Genomic DNA, 20,727 nt, shown 5'->3' with positions numbered 1-20,727 from the left:
CTCTATGTTAGTGCGCTATAGGCTACTCCGCTACTGTAGCCTGCTAGAATTCCGTGAGGGGTAGCCGAGTTCTGAAACAAAGTCAATATTTTGGGGAATGTCAGGGACGCTCCATGCCAGTGCTTTGGGCGTTTAATTTCGCTGCATAGTATTTAGCGTGTTATTTTTTTCTGTAGCACACTAATCCTTGAGTGACACCGTTAGCGGCTGAGGGATTATACTCGAGTTTTAATTTCATCGTCTCTCTCGCTGCGCGTGACTCATTTAGCTATAGGCATAGTCTTGTATGAGACCGTGATGGCCATTCGTTCTATATGTTTGATTCCCCCCTTTCAATTGTTATACTGTATCTTCATCTTTAAATCCGACTGGATAGTGCTTCTCGGTTTGAATAAACTCTTAAGTATTTCATTGTTTTATTCTAATGACCTCTTTGTTGATTAAATGGGTTGATTGGAGAAAATCTACCCAATGTGTTTTTGGATTGTCTGTCTCTGACAGGCCTATAATGACCCTCTACTTCTCCCTGCCCCTTGCCATCCAAACTAGAAGATAACAGTAATTAGAATCTCATTAGAAACTCCCAGACTATTAATGAAAGGGTAGTGCCCTTTGAATTAGGGATGCATAGGCCATCTCCCCAAACTTTCCAGATATATTTCAGCCTTCTTTGCCATTTCACGACACAGCTCAACCGCTCATGTCAGGTACATATATTGCATTTAAAGAATGCCTCCAGAGCCACATTGATTCAAGTTCATTAGAAGGCTAAGAATATGGAGTTGCATTTAAAGAAATCTGGCAGAGCCACATTGATTCAAGTTCATTAGAAGGCTATGAATATGGAGAAGATGCTTTTAACAGTCATTCAACTAGTAACGCTATTAATATTCAAACATCGCCCATGCTGTCCACTCACTCTATCGATCAGCTGTTTCTAATTGTGAGCTTCCATTTAATGGGTTTGTGCCAACAGCCAGCCAGCCAGCCAGCCAGCCAGCCAGCCAGCCAGCCAGCCAGCCAGACAGACAGACAGACAGACAGACAGACAGACAGACAGACAGACAGACAGACAGACAGACAGACAGACAGACAGACAGACAGACACACAGACAGACACACAGACAGACAGCCCGCCTGCCAGCCAGACAGACAGACAGACAGACAGACAGACAGACAGCCAGACAGACAGACAGACAGACAGACAGACAGACAGACAGACAGACAGACAGACAGACAGACAGACACACAGACAGACAGACACACAGACAGACAGACAGCCCGCCTGCCAGCCAGACAGACAGACAGACAGACAGACAGACAGACAGACAGACTCACAGAGGATACCAGTCTAGGATTTTGACCCTCTATTGCAGTGGTATTCAACTCTTACCCTACGAGGTCCGGAACCTGACGGTTTTCTGTTCTAATAATTAATTGCACCCACCTGGTGTACTAGGTCTAAATCAGTCCCTGATTAGAGGGGAATAATGAAAAAAACACAATGGAACTAGCTTCTAGGTCCAGAGTTGAGTTGGAGGGCTTTATACTTTTATCAATCAGTTTCTGTCAGTGTCTATTGAAGTTGTGGATGGCCTGTAGTGGGATGAATGTTACATGAATGATGATGAGGCAAGTGACCTATAACAACCCTCTTTACATAAACAGGTATGTAGGTATACAAGCATGCATGATACAACATTACACACACACACACGCACACGCACACGCACACACACACACACACACACACACACACACACACACACACACACACACACACACACACACACACACACACACACACACACACACACACACACATACATACACACACACACACACACACACACACACACACACACACACACACACACACACACACACACACACACACACACACACACACACACACATACACACACACACACATACACACACACACACACAGAAAAGCACCTCATAATCAACACATGTTGACGTAATAATGTTGTTGGAATACCGAACATAATACATTCCTCAGTAGACAGGCATTGATGAAACAGCAGGAATTAATGTGCGCTCTGCCTCCCGTTACAATGACTTGGCAATTACCCTGGGGACAAAACCAACGCGTGCACATTTGCTACTCAAAGTGGCATATTTCTTTCCCGAAAGGAAATCATCAGGAATCTCAGCCTGTATTCATGAAGCATCTAGGAGTTCTGGTCTAGAATCAGGTCCCGCAGTTTAATCATTGCTATCTAAAAAGGTAAAACTGATCCCAGATTAGTACTGCTTTTCTGAGATTTCTGAATTTCGCCACTAGTGAGGGTAGTGGTGGTTGTGTTGGTACGGATGGTAGTGGAAAGCCATGTTTCTATTGCGCTTGTAAAGCAAAGTAATTTCACTTTAATTTCATTGTCTATTTCTTCAGTTCTTTGCTCAGCTTTACTATAGAGATAATGTCAAGGTATTTTCTTGTATCTAGGCTACTGGTGGTGATGGTGGTGATGGTAGTGGTGGTAGGGATGGTAGTGATGGTGCTGATGGTGGTTATGGTAGTGATGGTTGTGGTGATAGTGATGGTCAGGATGGTAGTGGTGGAAGTAATGGCAGGGATGGTAGTGATGGTAGTGGTGGTAGGGATGGTGTTGATGGTGGGGATGGTAGTGGTGGTAGGGATGGTAGTGATGGTAGTGGTGGTAGGGATGGTAGTGATGGTAGCGGTGGTAGGGATGATGGGGATGGTAGTGATTGTAGGGATGGCGGTGATGGTAGGGATGGTTGTGATGATGGTGGTGATTGTAGTTTTGGTAGTGATGGTAGGGATGGTGGTGATGGTACAGTAGGGATGGTGGTGATGGTGGGGATGGTGGTGGTGAAAGAGATATTAGTGATGGTGGTGATGGTTGTGATGGAAGTAATGGTATTGAGGGTAGTGATAGTAGTGATGGTAGTGATGGTTGTGATGGTAGTGGTGGTAGGGATGGTAGGGATGGTAGTGGTGGTAGTGTTGGTACGGATGGTAGTGGAAAGCCATGCTTCATTTGCACTTGTAAAGCAAAGTAATTTCACTTTAATTTCATTGTATATTTCTTCAGTTCTTTTCTCAGCTTTAGTATAGAGATAATGTCAAGGTATTTTCTTGTATCTAGGCTACTGGTAGTGATGGTGGTGATGGTAGTGATGATAGTGGTGGTAGGGATGGAAGTGATAGTGCTGCTGATGGTGGTAATTGTAGTGATGGTAGTGGTTTTAGTGATGGTAGGGATGGTGGGGATGGTAGTGATGGTTGTTGTGGTAATGATGGTCAGGATGGTAGTGGCGGAAGTAATGGCAGGGATGGGAGTGATTGTAGTGATTGTAGTGATGGTTGAGATGGTATAGATGGAATTGATGGTAGGGATGGTAGAGATGGTGGTGATGGTAGGGATGGTAGTGATGGTAGGGATAGTAGTGATGGTTGTTTTAGGGATGGTGGTGATTGTAGTTATGGTAGGGATGTTGGTAATGGTAGTTGTGGTAGTGATTGTAGGGATGGATGTGATGGTAGTGATGGCAGGGATGGTAGTGGTGGTAGGGATGGTAGTGATGGTAGAAAGTAGTTGTGGTAGTGATGGTAGTGATTGTGGAGATGGTATGGATGTTAGTGGTGGAAGTGATGGTGATGATGATGGTGGTGATTGTAGGGATGGTAGTGATGGTGATGATGGTGGTGATTGTAGGGATGGTAGTGATGGTGGTGATTGTAGGGATGGTAGTGATGGTGGTGATAGTAGGGATGGTACTGATGGTAGTGATTGTAGGGATGGCAGTGATGGTTGTGATATTATTGATTGTGGGATGGTAGTGAAGGTAGGGATGGTGGTGGTGATGGTAGTGGTGGTAGTGATGGTGGTGATGGTAGTGGTGGTAGTAATGGTAGGGATGGTAGTTATGGTAGGGAGGGTGGTGATAGTAGTGATTGTGTTGATGGTAGGGATGGTTGTTATGTTATTGACAATAGTGGTTGTAGTGGTAGTGGTGTTGATAGTGATGGTAGTGGTGGTAGTTGTGGTAGAGATGATGGTGATGGTGGTGATTGTAGGGATGGCAGTGATGGTGGTGATAGTAGGGATTGTGTTGATGGTAGGGATGGTTGTTATGTTATTGATGGTAGTGGTGTTGATAGTGATGGTAGTGGTGTTAGTGGTGGTAGTTGTGGTAGTGAAGGTGGTGATGATGGTGATGGAAGGGACGGCAGTGATGGTGGTGATAGTAGGGATTGTGTTGATGGTAGGGATGGTTGTTATGTAATTGATGGTTGTGATGATGGTGATGATAGGGATGGTAGTGATGGTAGTGATTGTGGAGATGGTATGTATGTTATTGGTGGAAGTGATGGTAGGGATGGTAGTGATGGTAGGGGTGGTACAGGTGCTGGGGGTGGTAGGGATTGTAGAGATGCTAGTGGCAGGGATGGTGATGACTGTAGTGATGGTAGGGATGGTGGTGATGGTAGTCAATGGTAGGGGTGTTAGAGTGGTAGTGGTGGTAGGGATGGTAGGAATAGTAGTGATGGTAGTTATGGTAGTGATTGTGGAGATGGTAGGGATGTTATTGGTGAAAGTGATGGTAGGGATGGAAGTGATGGTAGGGGTGCTAGGGGTGCTAGGGGTTGTAGGGATTGTAGTGATGCTAGTGGTAGGGATGGAGATGATGGTAGTCAATGGTAGGGATGTTAGAGTGGTAGTTGTGGCAGGGTTGGTAGTGATGGTTATGATGGTAGTGATGCTAGTGATGGTATTGTTGGCATGTATGGTAGTGGTTGTAGGGATGGTAGGGATGGTGGTGATGGTAGGAGAAGTAGGGATGGTAGGGGGTAAAGAGGATGAAATACGAATATAATACCACAGTGAGGGAGTAAATGTTTTGTAAAAACTTGTATCATACTACTCTACCCTGATCCTCATTGCTTGAACTGTGTCTGGCAAACCGGACCAAAGTGTTTAGGGTGAGGGGTTAGCGGTCACTTAGGAACTTAACTTACTGTAACATTTGACTGACATTGTGTTGGAATAGGGGTTATTCATGGCTATAGACTGGCAAAGTCACTATTTGATGGGCTGTGAGAAATACACTATGTATACCCCTTCAAATTAGTGGATTTGGGTATTTCTGCCACACCAGTTGCTGACAGGTGTATGAATTTGAGCACACAGTCATGAAATCTCCATAGACAAACACTGGCAGTAGAATGTCCTTACTGAAGAGCTCAATGACTTTCAACATGGCACCATCCTTGGATGCCACCTTTCCAATAAGTCAGTTTGTCAAATTTCTACCCTGCTTAGAGCTGCCCCGGTCAACTATAAGTGCTGTTATTGTGAAGTAGAAACGTCCAGTAGCAACAACGGCTCAGCCGTAAAGTGGGGACTGTCGAGTGCTGAAGCGTGTAGTGCGTACCAATCATCTGTCCTCGGTTGCAACACTCACTACTGAGTTCCAAACTGCTTCTGGAAGCAACTTCAGCGCAAGAACGGTTTGTCGGGGGCTTCATGAAATGGGTTTCCATGGCCAAGCAGCCGCAAACAAGCCTTAAATCACCATGCGCAATGCCAAGCATTGGCTGTAGTGGTGTAAAGCTCGCCGCCATTGGACTCTGGAGCAGTGGAAACGCGTTATCTGGAGTAATGAATCACGCTTCACCATTTGCGTTTGGCGAATGCCAGGCAAACGATACCTGCCTCAACGCATAGTGCCAACTGTAAAAATTGGTGGACGAGGAATAATGGTCTGGGACTGTTTTTCGTGGTTTGCGCTAGGCCCCTTAGTTCCAGGGAAGGGAAATCTTAATTCTACAGCATTTAATATACAATGACATTCTAGACAATTTTATGGTTCCAATGTTGTGGAAAAAGTTTGGGGAAGGTGCTTTCCTGTTTCAGCATGACAATGCCCCCATGCACAAAGCCAGGTCCATATAGAAATGGTTTGTTGAGATCGGTGTGGAAGAACTTGACTGGCCTGCACAGAGCCCTGACCTCAACCCCATCAAACACCTTTGTGATGAATTGGCCTAATTGCCCAACATTAGTGCCCAACTTCACTAATTCTCTTGTGGCTGAATGGAAACAAGTCCCCAGAGCAATGTTCCAACATCTAGTTGAAAGCCTTCCCAGAAGAGTGGAGGATGTTATAGCAGCAAAAGGGGAACCAACTCCATAATGCCCATGATTTTGGAATGAGATGTTCGATGAGCAGGTGTCCACATACTTTTGGTCATGTAGTGTTGCTTGTTGACTCTGACTGACTTTCTCTCCATTAGGTCTATGTGGGACCGATGAATAACACAGCCTAGGAATGCCATTGTAGGACAGATAGAGAGCAGTTACAGATGAGGGTGTTTACAGCTCAATGAACATGTTAGCACTTAGCTTAGTGAGTCGTTCAAAAACTGTAAGAATCCAATTGTAATAGTGTGGTTCATTATTTCTTATTTTTCCTTTCAAGTTCACTTCATTGTGGCACAGCAATGCTATTTGCTCATAGTGTGGATTTCCATCAGTGCAGTATTAATCCCTGCCATGATGTAACACTTTCATTAGTGCAACATTATCACCATTTCAGCGATCCAGTATTAATGTAAACATGTGACATGTTTATACATGGAGCTCAAGCTGTCTGCTGCATACAGTATGCCTGTCTTTAACCCTGTGTGGCAGTGATCCTTTTGGTCTTGAAGGCAGATGGTCTGGTCACTGTTATCTAGTTCATTAACAGGATGGGGGAGGGTTAATGGGTTAACACAAGCTCAGCCCCTGTGGCTGTGTGGTAATCCTGTATGTACAGTAGGGTGTGTGTGACTGTGTGTGCTTGTGTGGTGCATATGTATGTGTGTGTGTGTGTGTGCGTGGTTATTGGGTGGAGATCAAAACACTGAATGTTGTTGTTACTGTCTTTGCTGTTTTCTCTCGGGTTGTTATGTAGGAGGACCAGCAGGCCATTGCCATTGACCATGCTAAGGAGTCTGACCATGCATCACATTTTAATAGTTGCACGTGTCACAACTAGCCGCACATCACAGCACTGGCCAAGTGTGACTACATTGTTCTGGCTTTCTTTATATATCACTGTGTTTATGTAAGGTTGTGTATCGATCGTGGAAAGCCCTGCTTCTATTGTTCTTGCATAGCAAAGTAATTTCACTTTTATTTCAATGCCTAAGTATTTTCTTGTATCTACAGTACAATATATGAGCATGGATTGCTGCAAGGTGTGACATTCAGTTCAGTGAGACATAGATTGTTATTTTTCCCCAAGGCCAGTAACTTTATCACAGGTGGTTGTCCAAAACCAGGTGAATAATGCAACACACTCTGAGGATACATTAAGTTACATTTTAGTAAGTAATATCAAGTCATTGACCACAGTGTAAGACCAGTAAAAGTAATGGTTTGTAGTGGATTCATACCCAATATAATGAAGTATTATGAGGCTTCAAGTACATTGAATGGTGCTTTTATCCAAATTGAATGGACGGCGATATCTCGTTGACTGCTGATAATGTTGTTGCATTCTGCCGGTGGTGCTGAGAGCGGAGAGATAACCACTGCTGACCCGCTTGGTCATAGAAAGTCCACATTTCATTTTCAAGTGTTTCTCAGGATTTCCAAGGATAATTGATCAAAGATTACCTGTGATCTAAGCATTCATGTGTGCTGGTTTATTTTAGAACCGACTGAATACATGGAGGAAAGAGGGGAACTTTAGTTCATGTTAATATCAGGATATTAATTTGTAATTCGTAATTCGTTTGGAAACAGTTATATTTGTATGTAGAATGTTTTTGTTTCGTATGTGCAGATGATAGAAGTCTGGCTTTACGGACAGACAGATTGATGGACATGCCAGTCAGGGAGACGGACAGAGCCACACGCACGCACGCAAGCATGCACGCACACACACTTCTGAAGCATTTGGACATTTCTCCTCCAGCGGGCACATTTATCTTCAGTGCGGGGGAGGGGGAGATGCAATACGCAAAGAATACATTCAAAGCTCATGTGATCACATTTTATGTGTTGTGATGGATATCTGAATGAAACCAGATAACATCCTCAGAAAAAGGATTTGGGATAACAAATAATGCTCTCACAACATGTAGACCACAAATGCACACAAAGGGCTGTCTCCTCGCTCACCTCTTGTCTGGTGGGGTAAGCGTGCGCTGTCGTTATCCGCCTGCCATTTAGAAGCTGTGTTCCTCATGTACTGAGTCAGGGATATTTATGGTGTGTTCGGTGTCCATTTTAGGACACCCGCAGCCTCTTGGCTCACCACTCACAAGGAGGGCTGAGAGGGCGAGCGTACAACTCTGTTTCCTCCATCTGCATTTGGTGGCTGTGTTTCTCACAAGGAGAGATGAGGCTTGAGGTTGTCCTAGAATGGGCACCGTACACCTGCGCATAGGCCAGGATTAGTCTTCTGGTTCCTCTCTTATCCTTTTAAGATGGGCACGTGATTGATGCCCATGGCTTAGGTCATGTGACCACTCATGGACATGCTGGAAGGATGCTAATAATTGCCCTCTAGGTAGAGGGATTGTCCAAGGACCGTCTAATTGTCTATGTCTATGTCTATGGGGTCAATGGGACAGATCTCTCAGGGCTTTTTCATCTGAATGACAGTTACTCATGTATAGGATGATAAACCTCAGTCACATACTGATACTTTAAAGTGGTATGGTTGTGAGCGGTGTCACTCATCTACTGTTCAGAGATCACAACAAAACGGCACATGGAAATGTTACGTTTGTGTACCATCAGCTTAGTTTTTTAATGCAGTATGAGGGACACAGCACAAATGACTTAATGAAGTGTGTATGCATCACAGAAGGGATTGTACCTTTAATATAGCGTAACTATTGAAAGTTGTTTCATCCATTGCACCATCAAAACTTTCAGATAACTGACAATGTAAAGGCTGCAACTGGGCAGAATCCATAATAGTTTTCAGAGAATACAACTGTAAGCTCAGCAGCGAGTCAGGCAGTGAAAGAGACACCACATAAGAGGGACACCTTTTCTACCCATACACTCAAATAAACATCTGTTGTGATGTCGGTGAAGATTAATCGTTTCCAAGTACACATTACATGTTTTTGTCTGTGCACCCATGCTTAGAAATATTCTATCTATTTTACTACACAATGCTTTTAATTTGTGGAAAAGTATTGAGATATTTGAGAGGTCCATATGTTTTCTACATGTGTAGTCAGGGGGACACATTGGTATTGGTGTAGAGTTCCAATATAACCATGCATATATTGCCTAGAGGCCGCAATTTTCAACACATTATCTATCTTGCAAGTCTATAGTATGTGGTAATAATACTAAGCAACAATATGAGTTTTATATGTTCTGTATGTTCTGACTGGGGTAGTGTGAGGAATATGAGTTGAAGGCACATACACCACGTTGCAGGTAGGCAAAAGGCAACATTGGGTTCTGATGAGAAGTAGGTTTGAGCAGGGGCATGTTTGGGCAACATATTCAGAAAGATTATCTCTCTTGGGCAACATTTTCAGAAAGATTATATCTCTTGGGCAACATATTGAGAAAGATTACCTCTCTTGGGCAACATATTCAGAAAGATTATATATCTTAGGCAACATATTCAGAAAGATGATCTCTCTTGGGCAACATATTCGGAAAGATTTGATTCTATATTTTCTCCACGGTGGGTTTATTGTATATATTCTATATGTTAGGAGAAAGAACAAGACAGCAAAATAAGCTCAACTCCTGTGAGAGTTACAGAGTTAAGAGCAGAGCAGTAGTGCCGGAGGTTCAGTGCTGCTTTGAAACTGAAGCATCTCTCCTATCCCTTTATCTGCGTCAGCTACAATGCTGTCGGGCAGTGGGAGTGAGAGAAGTGCCACGATAACTCTAGGAAAGAAAACGTGGGAGAATGTTTGTGTGGCAGACACACAGAGCACAGCAGATGTTCCACTGTTCCCAGTGTGGATCTTGGAGACAAACAGCGGTAACTCCAACCCCAGAATTGATCTTTACACAGAAATACTGCTGAGCATGCTTAAAGAGATCTGATCACCGGGGGATTGGATCTGTTTGCTGGAGTAGATGGGAAAACACAAGTGGGGAGGAGTAGGAGTGTGGAGCGCTGGGATTGGGCAACTCTAGACAAATCACTTTACTAAATCATGATGTGAAGATCACTCAGTGGACTTACTTATTTCCCTGGTCAGGTCACATGATCTGGACCAGTGTTTCCCAAACTTTTTATAGTCCCATACCCCTTCAAACATTCAACCTCCAGCTGCGTACCCCCTCAGGCACCAGGGTCAGCGTACTCTCAAATGTTGTTTTTTTGCCATAATTGTAAGCCTGCCACACACACACTATACGATACATTTATAAAACATAAGAATACGTTTTTGTCACAACCCGGCTCATGGGAAGTGACAAAGAGCTCTTATAGGACCAGGGCACAAAAATTATATTATAATAATCAATCATTTTGCTCTTTATTTAACCATCTTACATATAAAACGTTATTTGCTCATCGAAAATGGTGAATAACTAACCACAGGTTAATGAGAAGGGTGTGCTTGAAAGGATGCACATAATTCTGCAATGATGGGTTGTATTTGAGAGTGTCTCAGTCTTAAATCCTTTTTCACACACAGTCTGTGCCTGTATTTAGTTTTCATGCTAGTGAGGGCCGAGAATCCACTCTCACATATGTACGTGGTTGCAAAGTGCATCAGTGTCTTAACAGCATGATTGCCAAGGCAGGATACTCTGAGCGCAGCCCAATCCAGAAATTTGGCAGTGGCTTCTGATTAAATTACATTTTCACAGAATCGCTTGTTGCAATTTCGATGAGGCTCTCTTGTTCAGATATTGGTAAGTGGACTGGAGGCAGGTTATGAAAGGGATAACGAATCCAGTTGTGTGTGTCATCCATTTCGGGAAAGTACCTGCGTAATTGCGATCCCAACTCAATCAGGTGCTTCGCTATATCACATTTGAAATTGTCCGTAAGCTTGAGTTCATTTGCACACCAAAAAATCATACAATGATGGAAAGACCTGTGTGTTGTCCTTGTTAATGCAGACAGAGAGGAACTCCAACTTCTTAATCAAAGCCTCAATTTTGTCCCACATATTGAACATAGTTGTGTAGAGTCCCTGTAATCCTAGATTCAGATCATTCAGGTAAGAAAAAACATCACCCAGAGAGGCCAGTTGAGTTAAAATGATGGTCAGTAAAGAAAACTTTCAGCTCGTCTCTCAATTTTAAAAAACGTGGTTGTATTTTGCCCCTTGATAACCAGCACACTTTTATGTATGTTGTAAAAGCGTTACATGGTCGCTGCCCATATCATTGCATAGTGCAGAAAATATACGAGAGTTCAGGAACTTGCTTTAACAAATTTAACAATTTTCACTGTAGTGTCCAAAACGTATTTCAAGCTGTCAGGCATTCCTTTGGCAGCAAGAGCCTCTCAGTGGATGCTGCAGTGCACCCAAGTGGCATAGGGAGCAACTGCTTGCACACACATTACCACTCCACTATGTCTCCCTGTCATGGCTTTTGCGGCGTCAGTACAGATACCAACACATCTTGACCACCAACGTCCATTTGATGTCACAAAGCTGTCCAGTACTTAAAAAATATCCTCTCCTGTTGTCCTGGTTTCCAGTGGTTTGCAGAAGAGGATGCCTTCCTTAATTGACACCCCATAAACGTATACCAGGAGCTGTGCCAGGCCCACCATGTCTGTTGACTCATCCATGTCTTACTAATCGAAGTCGTCTTAATTCTCGCTCAAAAACTTGTGTAGCTTATCTTTCAAATTGGCATGTTTTGTTTCTAAATGTCTGTGCAAGAGTGAAGGTTTCATCGAGTTGTGAGATAATACTTTTGCACTTAACAGACTGTGGCTGAGGAAAGGCACTACTCCCAGTAAAAGTGAACCCCAAATCAATATAGTTCTCATCATATTTGCACCTCTTCGATGGCCTCTTCGATGGTCCAACGTCCCTGTCTGTTGTTCGGTGCTTTCCCGGGTAAGGGGGCAGTAGATCTTCTTACTAAATGGACTGCTTGAAAACGTGAAGAATTTGTGTTTTTTGTTTAAAAAATAATAATTTGTTTGTTTTATTAAAAAAAATGTTAATCTCATTTTTTTTGGCGTACTCCCGACGGCATTGCGCAAACCCATGGGGGAATACCTGGTCTTGACAATACTCTCTAGCCATTTCACAAAGAACCACACTTTCTCACCATAGCAACGCTACACATGTAGATTAACATATATAGATAAGCATATAGCTGACACATAAACAAGCAGTATTTCGAGTCAGGTTCACTCAACGGGTGATTTGCCAGCCCCCAAAAATGTAATTGCCTCTTAGTATGTCTATGGAAGAAAACCTCAGTCTCAAACCGCATTTGTCAAATCATGTATATTAACTTAATATTGTCTCTGCCTCAGCCTACAAGGTTAAAGGGTCAAATACGGTTAAACGATGTACAGGAGGTCATACAGTACAAACAAACCCCATGCTTTAGTGAACCCCTGTGTATTGGTGCATACATGCATGTAATAAGTAAAAACACTCCACCTATCACAGTCCATAGTCTCTCCAGTTGTCATGCATTGCCGGTTCTATGGAGCGCAAAAAAGGGCTCAGATGGAGCTTTGCTGGACACCTGTCAAAGTGGGATGTATTGTGTAAATTGTGAGTGCTAGGTAGTCATCATTTCAAAGTCAATGCCAAAGCTTAGACATGCTGTCTTGGATTTATAGCCACGAAGCAGAGGCACCAAGTGGAGGCACCACTTTCAATCTCTCTCACTTTGCTCCACACGCAAACACACATGGCTCTTAAGAGTTGCGATTTGTCTCTCAAATGCAGCCTCTGATCAAATGAAAAAAGGATGTGGGTTTTACTTTAAAAGTTTTGCACTTCATTTGCTATCTTCCCGGAAGAAATCAAATGTTATGAAAATGGAACAGCTGTAATTTCATTGGCATAAAAAGAAACAGAACCAATCTTAATCAAATCTAAGCCCAATAACAAATATATTGGTTGGCTCATTATACTGTTATTCAATCAATAATACACGATATGTTATACATCAAACCAGTGACGTAGAACAAGGATGATCCATACAGCCCATGCTGTAATATACTATATCTATGAATGATCTAACCAGCAACCACAGTATTACCATATCAGTAAGGAGTTACGAGTATCAAGGGATGCAGGCTTACGCAACATAGAGAACATGAGGTGAGATTGCCCCACAAGCAGTGGAGCATCTGGAAAAAGCAGTATATAATCCAATAATTTCTTGTTATTATAAATATCCTCCCAGCACATGGCTATCCTCTACAAAAGAATGACAGCATGAAAATGATATACAGTATTTGCCCCCTTTTCAGAATTTCTCTAGTTTTGCATATTTTTCATACTGAATGTTAGCAGATCTTCAACCAAAACCTAATATTAGATAAAGGGAACCTGAGTTTACAAATAACAAAAAAAGGGTACTTATTTATTTAATTAACAAAGTTATTCAACACCCAATTCTCCTGTGTGAAAAAGTAATTTCCCCTTACACTCAATAACTGGTTGTGCCACCTTTAGCTGCAATGACTCCAACCAAATGCTCCCTGTAGTTGTTGATCAGTCTCCCACATCGCTGTGGAATTTTGGCCCACTCTTGAATGCAGAACTACTTTAACTCGGCAACATTTGTGGGTTTTCAAGCTTTAACTGCTCGTTTCAAGTCCTGCGACAACATCTAAATTGGGATTAGGTCTGGACTTTGATTAGGCCATTCCAAAACCTCAAATGTGTTGCTTTTTAACCATTTTCATATAGACTTGATTGTGTGCATTGGATAATTGTCTTGCTGCATGACCCAGCTGTTCTTCAACTTCAGCTCACAGACGGATGGCCTGACATTCTCCTGTAGAATTCTTTGATACAGAGCATAATTCATGGTTCCTTATTAAGGCAAGTCGTCCAGGTCCTATGGCAGCTAAGCATCCCCAAACAATTGCACTACCACCACCATGCTTGACTGTTGGTATGAGGTTCTTACTGTGAAATACAATATTTGGTTTTCGGCAGACCCATCTCGTCCATGTCTGTGACACAGGATCTATTATAAATACCACCCCATCCCAATCCATTTAACATTTAGACACCAGGGGGAAACAGTTGATTGATGACACTGGGGGATGTGCTATTGCCCAGACCTGGATTCAAATACTACACTGCTCAAAAAAATAAAGGGAACACTAAAATAACACATCCTAGATCTGAATGAATGAAATATTCTTATTAAATACTTTTTTCTTTACATAGTTGAATGTGCTGACAACAAAACCACACAAAAATGATCAATGGAAATCAAATTTATCAACCCATGGAGGTCTGGATTTGGAGTCACACTCAAAATTAAAGTGGAAAACCACACTACAGGCTGATCCAACTTTGATGTAATGTCCTTAAAACAAGTAAAAATTAGGCTCAGTAGTGTGTGTGGCCTCCACGTGCCTGTATGACCTCCCTACAACACCTGGGCATGCTCCTGATGAGGTGGCGGATGGTCTCCTGAGGGATCTCCTCCCAGACCTGGACTAAAACATCCGCCAACTCCTGGACAGTCTGTGGTGCAACGTGGCGTTGGTGGATGGAGCGAGACATGATGTCCCAGATGTGCTCAATTGGATTCAGGTCTGGGGAACGGGCGGGCCAGTCCATAGCATCAATGCCTTCCTCTTGCAGGAACTGCTGACACACTCCAGCCACATGAGGTCTAGCATTGTCTTGAATTAGGAGGAACCCAGGGCCAACCGCAACAGCATATGGTCTCACAAGGGGTCTGAGGATCTCATCTCGGTACCTAATGTCAGTCAGGCTACCTCTGGCGAGCACATGGAGGGCTGTGCGGCCCCCCAAAGAAATGCCACCCCACACCATGACTGACCCACCGCCAAACCGGTCATGCTGGAGGATGTTGTAGGCAGCAGAACGTTCTCCACGGCGTTTCCAGACTCTGTCACGTCTGTCACATGTGCTCAGTGTGAACCTGCTTTCATCTGTGAAGAGCACAGGGTGCCAGTGGTGAATTTACCAATATTGGTGTTCTCTGGCAAATGCCAAACATCCTGCACTGTGTTGGGCTGTAAGCACAACCCCCACCTGTGGACGTCGGGCCCTCATACCACCCTCATGGAGTCTGTTTCTGACCGTTTGAGCAGACACATGCACATTTGTGGCCTGCTGTAGGTCATTTTGCAGGGCTCTGGCAGTGCCCCTCCTGCTCCTCCTTGCACAAAGGCGGAGGTAGCGGTCCTGCTGCTGGGTTGTTGCCCTCCTACGGCCTCCTCCACGTCTCCTGATGTACTGACCTGTCTCCTGGTAGCGCCTCCATGCTCTGGACACTACGCTGACAGACACAGCATTGATGTTCCATCCTGGATGAGCTGCACTACCTGAGCCACTTGTGTGGGTTGTAGACTCCGTCTCATGCTACCACTAGAGTGAAAGCACCGCCAGCATTCAAAAGTGACCAAAACATCAGCCAGGAAGCATAGGAACTGAGAAGTGGTCTGTGGTCACCACCTGCAGAACCACTCCTTTATTGGGGGTGTCTTGCTAATTGCCTATAATTTCCACCTGTTGTCTATTCCATTTGCACAACAGCATGTGAAATGTATTGTCAATCAGTGTTGCTTCCTAAGTGGACAGTTTGATTTCACAGAAGTGTGATTTACTTGGAGTTACATTGTGTTGTTTAAGTGTTCCCTTTATTTTTTTGAGCAGTGTATTTGAACATTTTCAAATACTTTCAGTGTTTGCTTTAGTCTGCCTGTAGTACCAGTGTTTGCTGCAGTCTGCCTGGATTACCAGTGTTTGCTTTAGCTTGCCTGTAGTACCAGTGTTTGCTTTAGTCTGCCTGGAGTACCACTGTTTGCTTTAGTCTGCCTGTAGTACCCGTGTTTGCTTTAGTCTGCCTGGAGTACCAGTGTTTGCTTTAGTCTGCCTGTAGTACCACTGTTTGCTTTAGTCTGCCTGTAGTACCAGTGTTTGCTTTAGTCTGCCTGGAGTACCACTGTTTGCTTTAGTCTGCCTGTAGTACCAGTGTTTGCTTTAGTATGCCTGTAGTACCAGTGTTTACTTTAGTCTGCCTGGAGTACCAGTGTTTGCTTTAGTCTGCCTAGAATACCAGTGTTTGCTTTAGTCTGCCTGTAGTACCAGTGTTTGCTTTAGTCTGCCTGTAGTACCACTGTTTGCTTTAGTCTGCCTGGAGTACCAGTGTTTGCTTTAGTCTGCCTGTAGTACCAGTGTTTGCTTTAGTCTGCCTGTAGTACCAGTGTTTACTTTAGTCTGCCTGTAGTACCACTGTTTGCTTTAGTCTGCCTGGAGTACCAGTGTTTGCTTTAGTCTGCCTGGAGTACCAGTGTTTGCTTTAGTCTGCCTGGAGTACCAGTGTTTGCTTTAGTCTGCCTGGAGTACCAGTGTTTGCTTTAGTCTGCCTGTAGTACCAGTGTTTGCTTTAGTCTGCCTGGAGTACCACTGTTTGCTTTAGTCTGCCTGTAGTACCAGTGTTTGCTTTAGTCTGCCTGTAGTACCAGTGTTTACTTTAGTCTGCCTGGAGTACCAGTGTTTGCTTTAGTCTGCCTGGAGTACCAGTGTTTGCTTTAGTCTGCCTGTAGTACCAGTGTTTGCTTTAGTCTGCCTGTAGTACCACTGTTTGCTTTAGTCTGCCTGGAGTACCAGTGTTTGCTTTAGTCTGCCTGTAGTACCAGTGTTTGCTTTAGTCTGCCTGTAGTACCAGTGTTTACTTTAGTCTGCCTGTAGTACCACTGTTTGCTTTAGTCTGCCTGGAGTACCAGTGTTTGCTTTAGTCTGCCTGGAGTACCAGTGTTTGCTTTAGTCTGCCTGGAGTACCAGTGTTTGCTTTAGTCTGCCTGGAGTACCAGTGTTTGCTTTAGTCTGCCTGTAGTACCAGTGTTTGCTTTAGTCTGCCTGGAGTACCAGTGTTTGCTTTAGTCTGCCTGTAGTACCAGTGTTTGCTTTAGTCTGCCTGTAGTACCAGTGTTTGCTTTAGTCTGCCTGGAGTACCAGTGTTTGCTTTAGTCTGCCTGTAGTACCAGTATTTGCTTTAGTCTGCCTGTAGTGTTTGCTTTAGTCTGCCTGGAGTATCAGTATTTGCTTTAGTCTGCCTGTAGTACCACTGTTTGCTTTAGTCTGCCTGGAGTACCAGTGTTTGCTTTAGCTTGCCTGTAGTACCAGTGTTTGCTTTAGTCTGCCTGGAGTACCAGTGTTTGCTTTAGTCTGCCTGGAGTACCAGTGTTTGCTTTAGTCTGCCTGTAGTACCAGTGTTTGCTTTAGTCTGCCTGTAGTACCAGTGTTTGCTTTAGTCTGCCTGGAGTACCACTGTTTGCTTTAGTCTGCCTGTAGTACCAGTGTTTGCTTTAGTCTGCCTGTAGTACCAGTGTTTACTTTAGTCTGCCTGGAGTACCAGTGTTTGCTTTAGTCTGCCTGGAGTACCAGTGTTTGCTTTAGTCTGCCTGTAGTACCAGTGTTTGCTTTAGTCTGCCTGTAGTACCACTGTTTGCTTTAGTCTGCCTGGAGTACCAGTGTTTGCTTTAGTCTGCCTGTAGTACCAGTGTTTGCTTTAGTCTGCCTGTAGTACCAGTGTTTACTTTAGTCTGCCTGTAGTACCACTGTTTGCTTTAGTCTGCCTGGAGTACCAGTGTTTGCTTTAGTCTGCCTGGAGTACCAGTGTTTGCTTTAGTCTGCCTGGAGTACCAGTGTTTGCTTTAGTCTGCCTGGAGTACCAGTGTTTGCTTTAGTCTGCCTGTAGTACCAGTGTTTGCTTTAGTCTGCCTGGAGTACCAGTGTTTGCTTTAGTCTGCCTGTAGTACCAGTGTTTGCTTTAGTCTGCCTGTAGTACCAGTGTTTGCTTTAGTCTGCCTGGAGTACCAGTGTTTGCTTTAGTCTGCCTGTAGTACCAGTATTTGCTTTAGTCTGCCTGTAGTGTTTGCTTTAGTCTGCCTGGAGTATCAGTATTTGCTTTAGTCTGCCTGTAGTACCACTGTTTGCTTTAGTCTGCCTGGAGTACCAGTGTTTGCTTTAGCTTGCCTGTAGTACCAGTGTTTGCTTTAGTCTGCCTGGAGTACCAGTGTTTGCTTTAGTCTGCCTGGAGTACCAGTGTTTGCTTTAGTCTGCCTGTAGTACCAGTGTTTGCTTTAGTCTGCCTGTAGTACCACTGTTTGCTTTAGTCTGTCTGGAGTACCAGTGTTTGCTTTAGCTTGCCTGGAGTACCAGTGTTTGCTTTAGTCTGCCTGGAGTACCAGTGTTTGCTTTAGTCTGCCTGGAGTACCAGTGTTTGCTTTAGTCTGTCTGTAGTACCAGTGTTTGCTTTAGTCTGCCTGTAGTGTTTGCTTTAGTCTGCCTGGAGTACCAGTATTTGCTTTAGTCTGCCTGTAGTGTTTGCTTTAGTCTGCCTGTAGTGTTTGCTTTAGTCTGCCTGTAGTACCAGTGTTTGCTTTAGTCTGCCTGTAGTGTTTGCTTTAGTCTGCCTGTAGTACCAGTGTTTGCTTGAGTCTGCCTGTAGTGTTTGCTTTAGTCTGCCTGTAGTACCAGTGTTTGCTTTAGTCTGCCTGTAGTACCAGTGTTTGCATTAGTCTGCCTGGAGTACCAGTGTTTGCTTTAGTCTGCATGGAGTTCCAGGGGTTGCACTTTTGCAAACCTACTGCAGGCACAGAGGAAGCCAACAAGTCACAAGAACACATAATGAACACTTCCTGGTTTTACAGCAGATCTTTGTAACACATTGCTTTTGTGAATTTGACCCTTGACCTATGGAAACAGCATGTGGGCACGAGCCCTGCCAGCGTTGTTGAGATATGTCTTCTACTCAGAACAACAGGGGAACGGGGTCATACCCCTGATGTCAGCTATCCTAGGGTTGTGATGTGAGGAGGACTTTAAAGCAGCGACATTCACCAAAGTTCGGGCAGTGTTTCACTCAGTAGTACCTTTAGCTCTCATGTAGTTCAATTGAAAAAAGAGACACTAAAACAGTGACTGGAACACATGTTGAAGCTGTTTTATGTTAGCCTGCGTTGTGTCTTTCCGTAGTTCCACGGAAATAGCTTTTTAATAAGCTTTTTTCCACACATGGTGTTTGGTTTGATTGCCATCGTGATAAGGTCAAACTTGTTTTCATACTGTGTAATTAATAATTGAAGACGAGTGATATTCAGAATGTGACTTTATTGCTTTAGTACAGTAGATAGTGTAGGAATAATTTTCCGGTGTGCCACTATATCTTCTGTAAATAGCATTTGGATGTTACTATGTTGCAGCAACTAATGAAAATGTTTGTATTAAGCAATGTGTTCTCTCTCACAGTTACTTATTTTGAACTAATGCCAATTCATCACCATCATTATCCTAATACATTGACTCTTTTGTCTTCCTTTATCTTTATTTGCCTATTTCCCTTTACTTGATTCCAAAGCAGATCTAATCTTCTTCGTTGAGTGTGAGGCACTTATTGAAAGCATTAGTTTAAACCAACGACATATTTGCAATGCCCATTGTCTACACTAATTACAGCTTGGTTGATTTATGGTCTCAGGCGCCCTAACCGATATTGAACTGCAGCCACGGTCGAAGGGGTCTGACGAACTGCTCACTACTCTTTTTTTTTTTTTACAGGATCAGACCAATGAAGACACCCAGATGGTGCTCGCTGGCATTCTTGTTGGGAATGGTCTCCCTCGGAGTGGGAGTGGGAGTCGTCGAGGGGAGGCCCGGCAAGGAGGAGGGATTCGTGCCTCCACCCTATCGACCTGTCGTGAGGTTCCGACACAAGGTATTGTGTCATTCCCGTTCCATTAGCCTTTCATGACAAGGGGACTCTGCAGTGTTGTGAAGATGATTACAATGGAGTTTCTTGAGAATCAAGCTACTTTTGTTTTTTCTTAAGGCTCAGAGATTTATTACTGGTGTTTTGCCAAGGAGACTTGAGCATCAAGTTAACATCATATTTTAAAATTTATGTTGAATATATCTGATTGAGGTGAGGGGAGAAGGGGAATTTATTAGAGGGGGCATGAATACTAAAAGTGAACTGCCATTTTAGCAAAAACATCCAAGTTGAGAGCGTAATTGAAACTTTATCGACTTGACAACGCAGGCCTAGCTCTGCAAGCACAATCGGATTCCAAGTATTTCTCAAAGCACTAACAAGCTCTCTCTCCCCTACTCTGTCTTTCTTACTTAAAAAGGTGAGCGCCATGTGTTTGTCATATTACATAATATATAAATGAAGTCCAATTGGAATGCAGAGAAAACCATTTGATGGGCACGCTCTTTTGTCTGCAGGCATTTGTGTGTGGGGGTGTGTATGTGTGTTTTCCCTGTACACACACTTACTGTAAACCCCCCGTGAGTGATAAGCACTCAAATACACACCCCTCAGCCTCTGCCATCTCGAAATAGAGACCTTTTTATTATTATTGGCTTATTAATTGTGTTGGCATGCGAATAAAACAAGAGAAACAATGGCAATTTTAAGTCCAGGGATCAGTGTTGATAATGACTTTGTGTGAGAGAATGAAGGAGGGGAGAGAGAGAGAAATCAAATCTAGAAAAGAGCCATTAAATTCTTTAACCACCTAAAAGGAAGTGATTCCCAA

General features: G+C 43.6%; 1 protein-coding gene across 4 annotated transcripts in view; it reads left to right on the top strand.

Moving 5' to 3' along the window:
- The window catches only part of LOC110488940 (follistatin-related protein 5), a 190,084-nt gene that overhangs the window by 837 nt on the left and 168,520 nt on the right, over nucleotides 1-20,727 (top strand). For all 4 annotated transcript variants that reach the window (XM_036943081.2, XM_090198514.1, XM_090198513.1 and 1 more), the window contains exon 2: nucleotides 19,745-19,901. In XM_036943081.2, the coding sequence (XP_036798976.1) occupies nucleotides 19,745-19,901 (157 nt within the window). The remainder of the gene's footprint in view (nucleotides 1-19,744; nucleotides 19,902-20,727) is intronic.

The sequence above is a fragment of the Oncorhynchus mykiss genome, chromosome 14, assembly GCF_057628025.1.
Source record: "Oncorhynchus mykiss isolate SJ-2025 chromosome 14, ASM5762802v1, whole genome shotgun sequence".
Taxonomy (NCBI): Eukaryota; Metazoa; Chordata; class Actinopteri; order Salmoniformes; family Salmonidae; genus Oncorhynchus; species Oncorhynchus mykiss.
The sequence above is the reverse complement of the archived record's forward strand: the minus strand, read 5'-3'. Positions and strand labels throughout refer to the sequence as shown.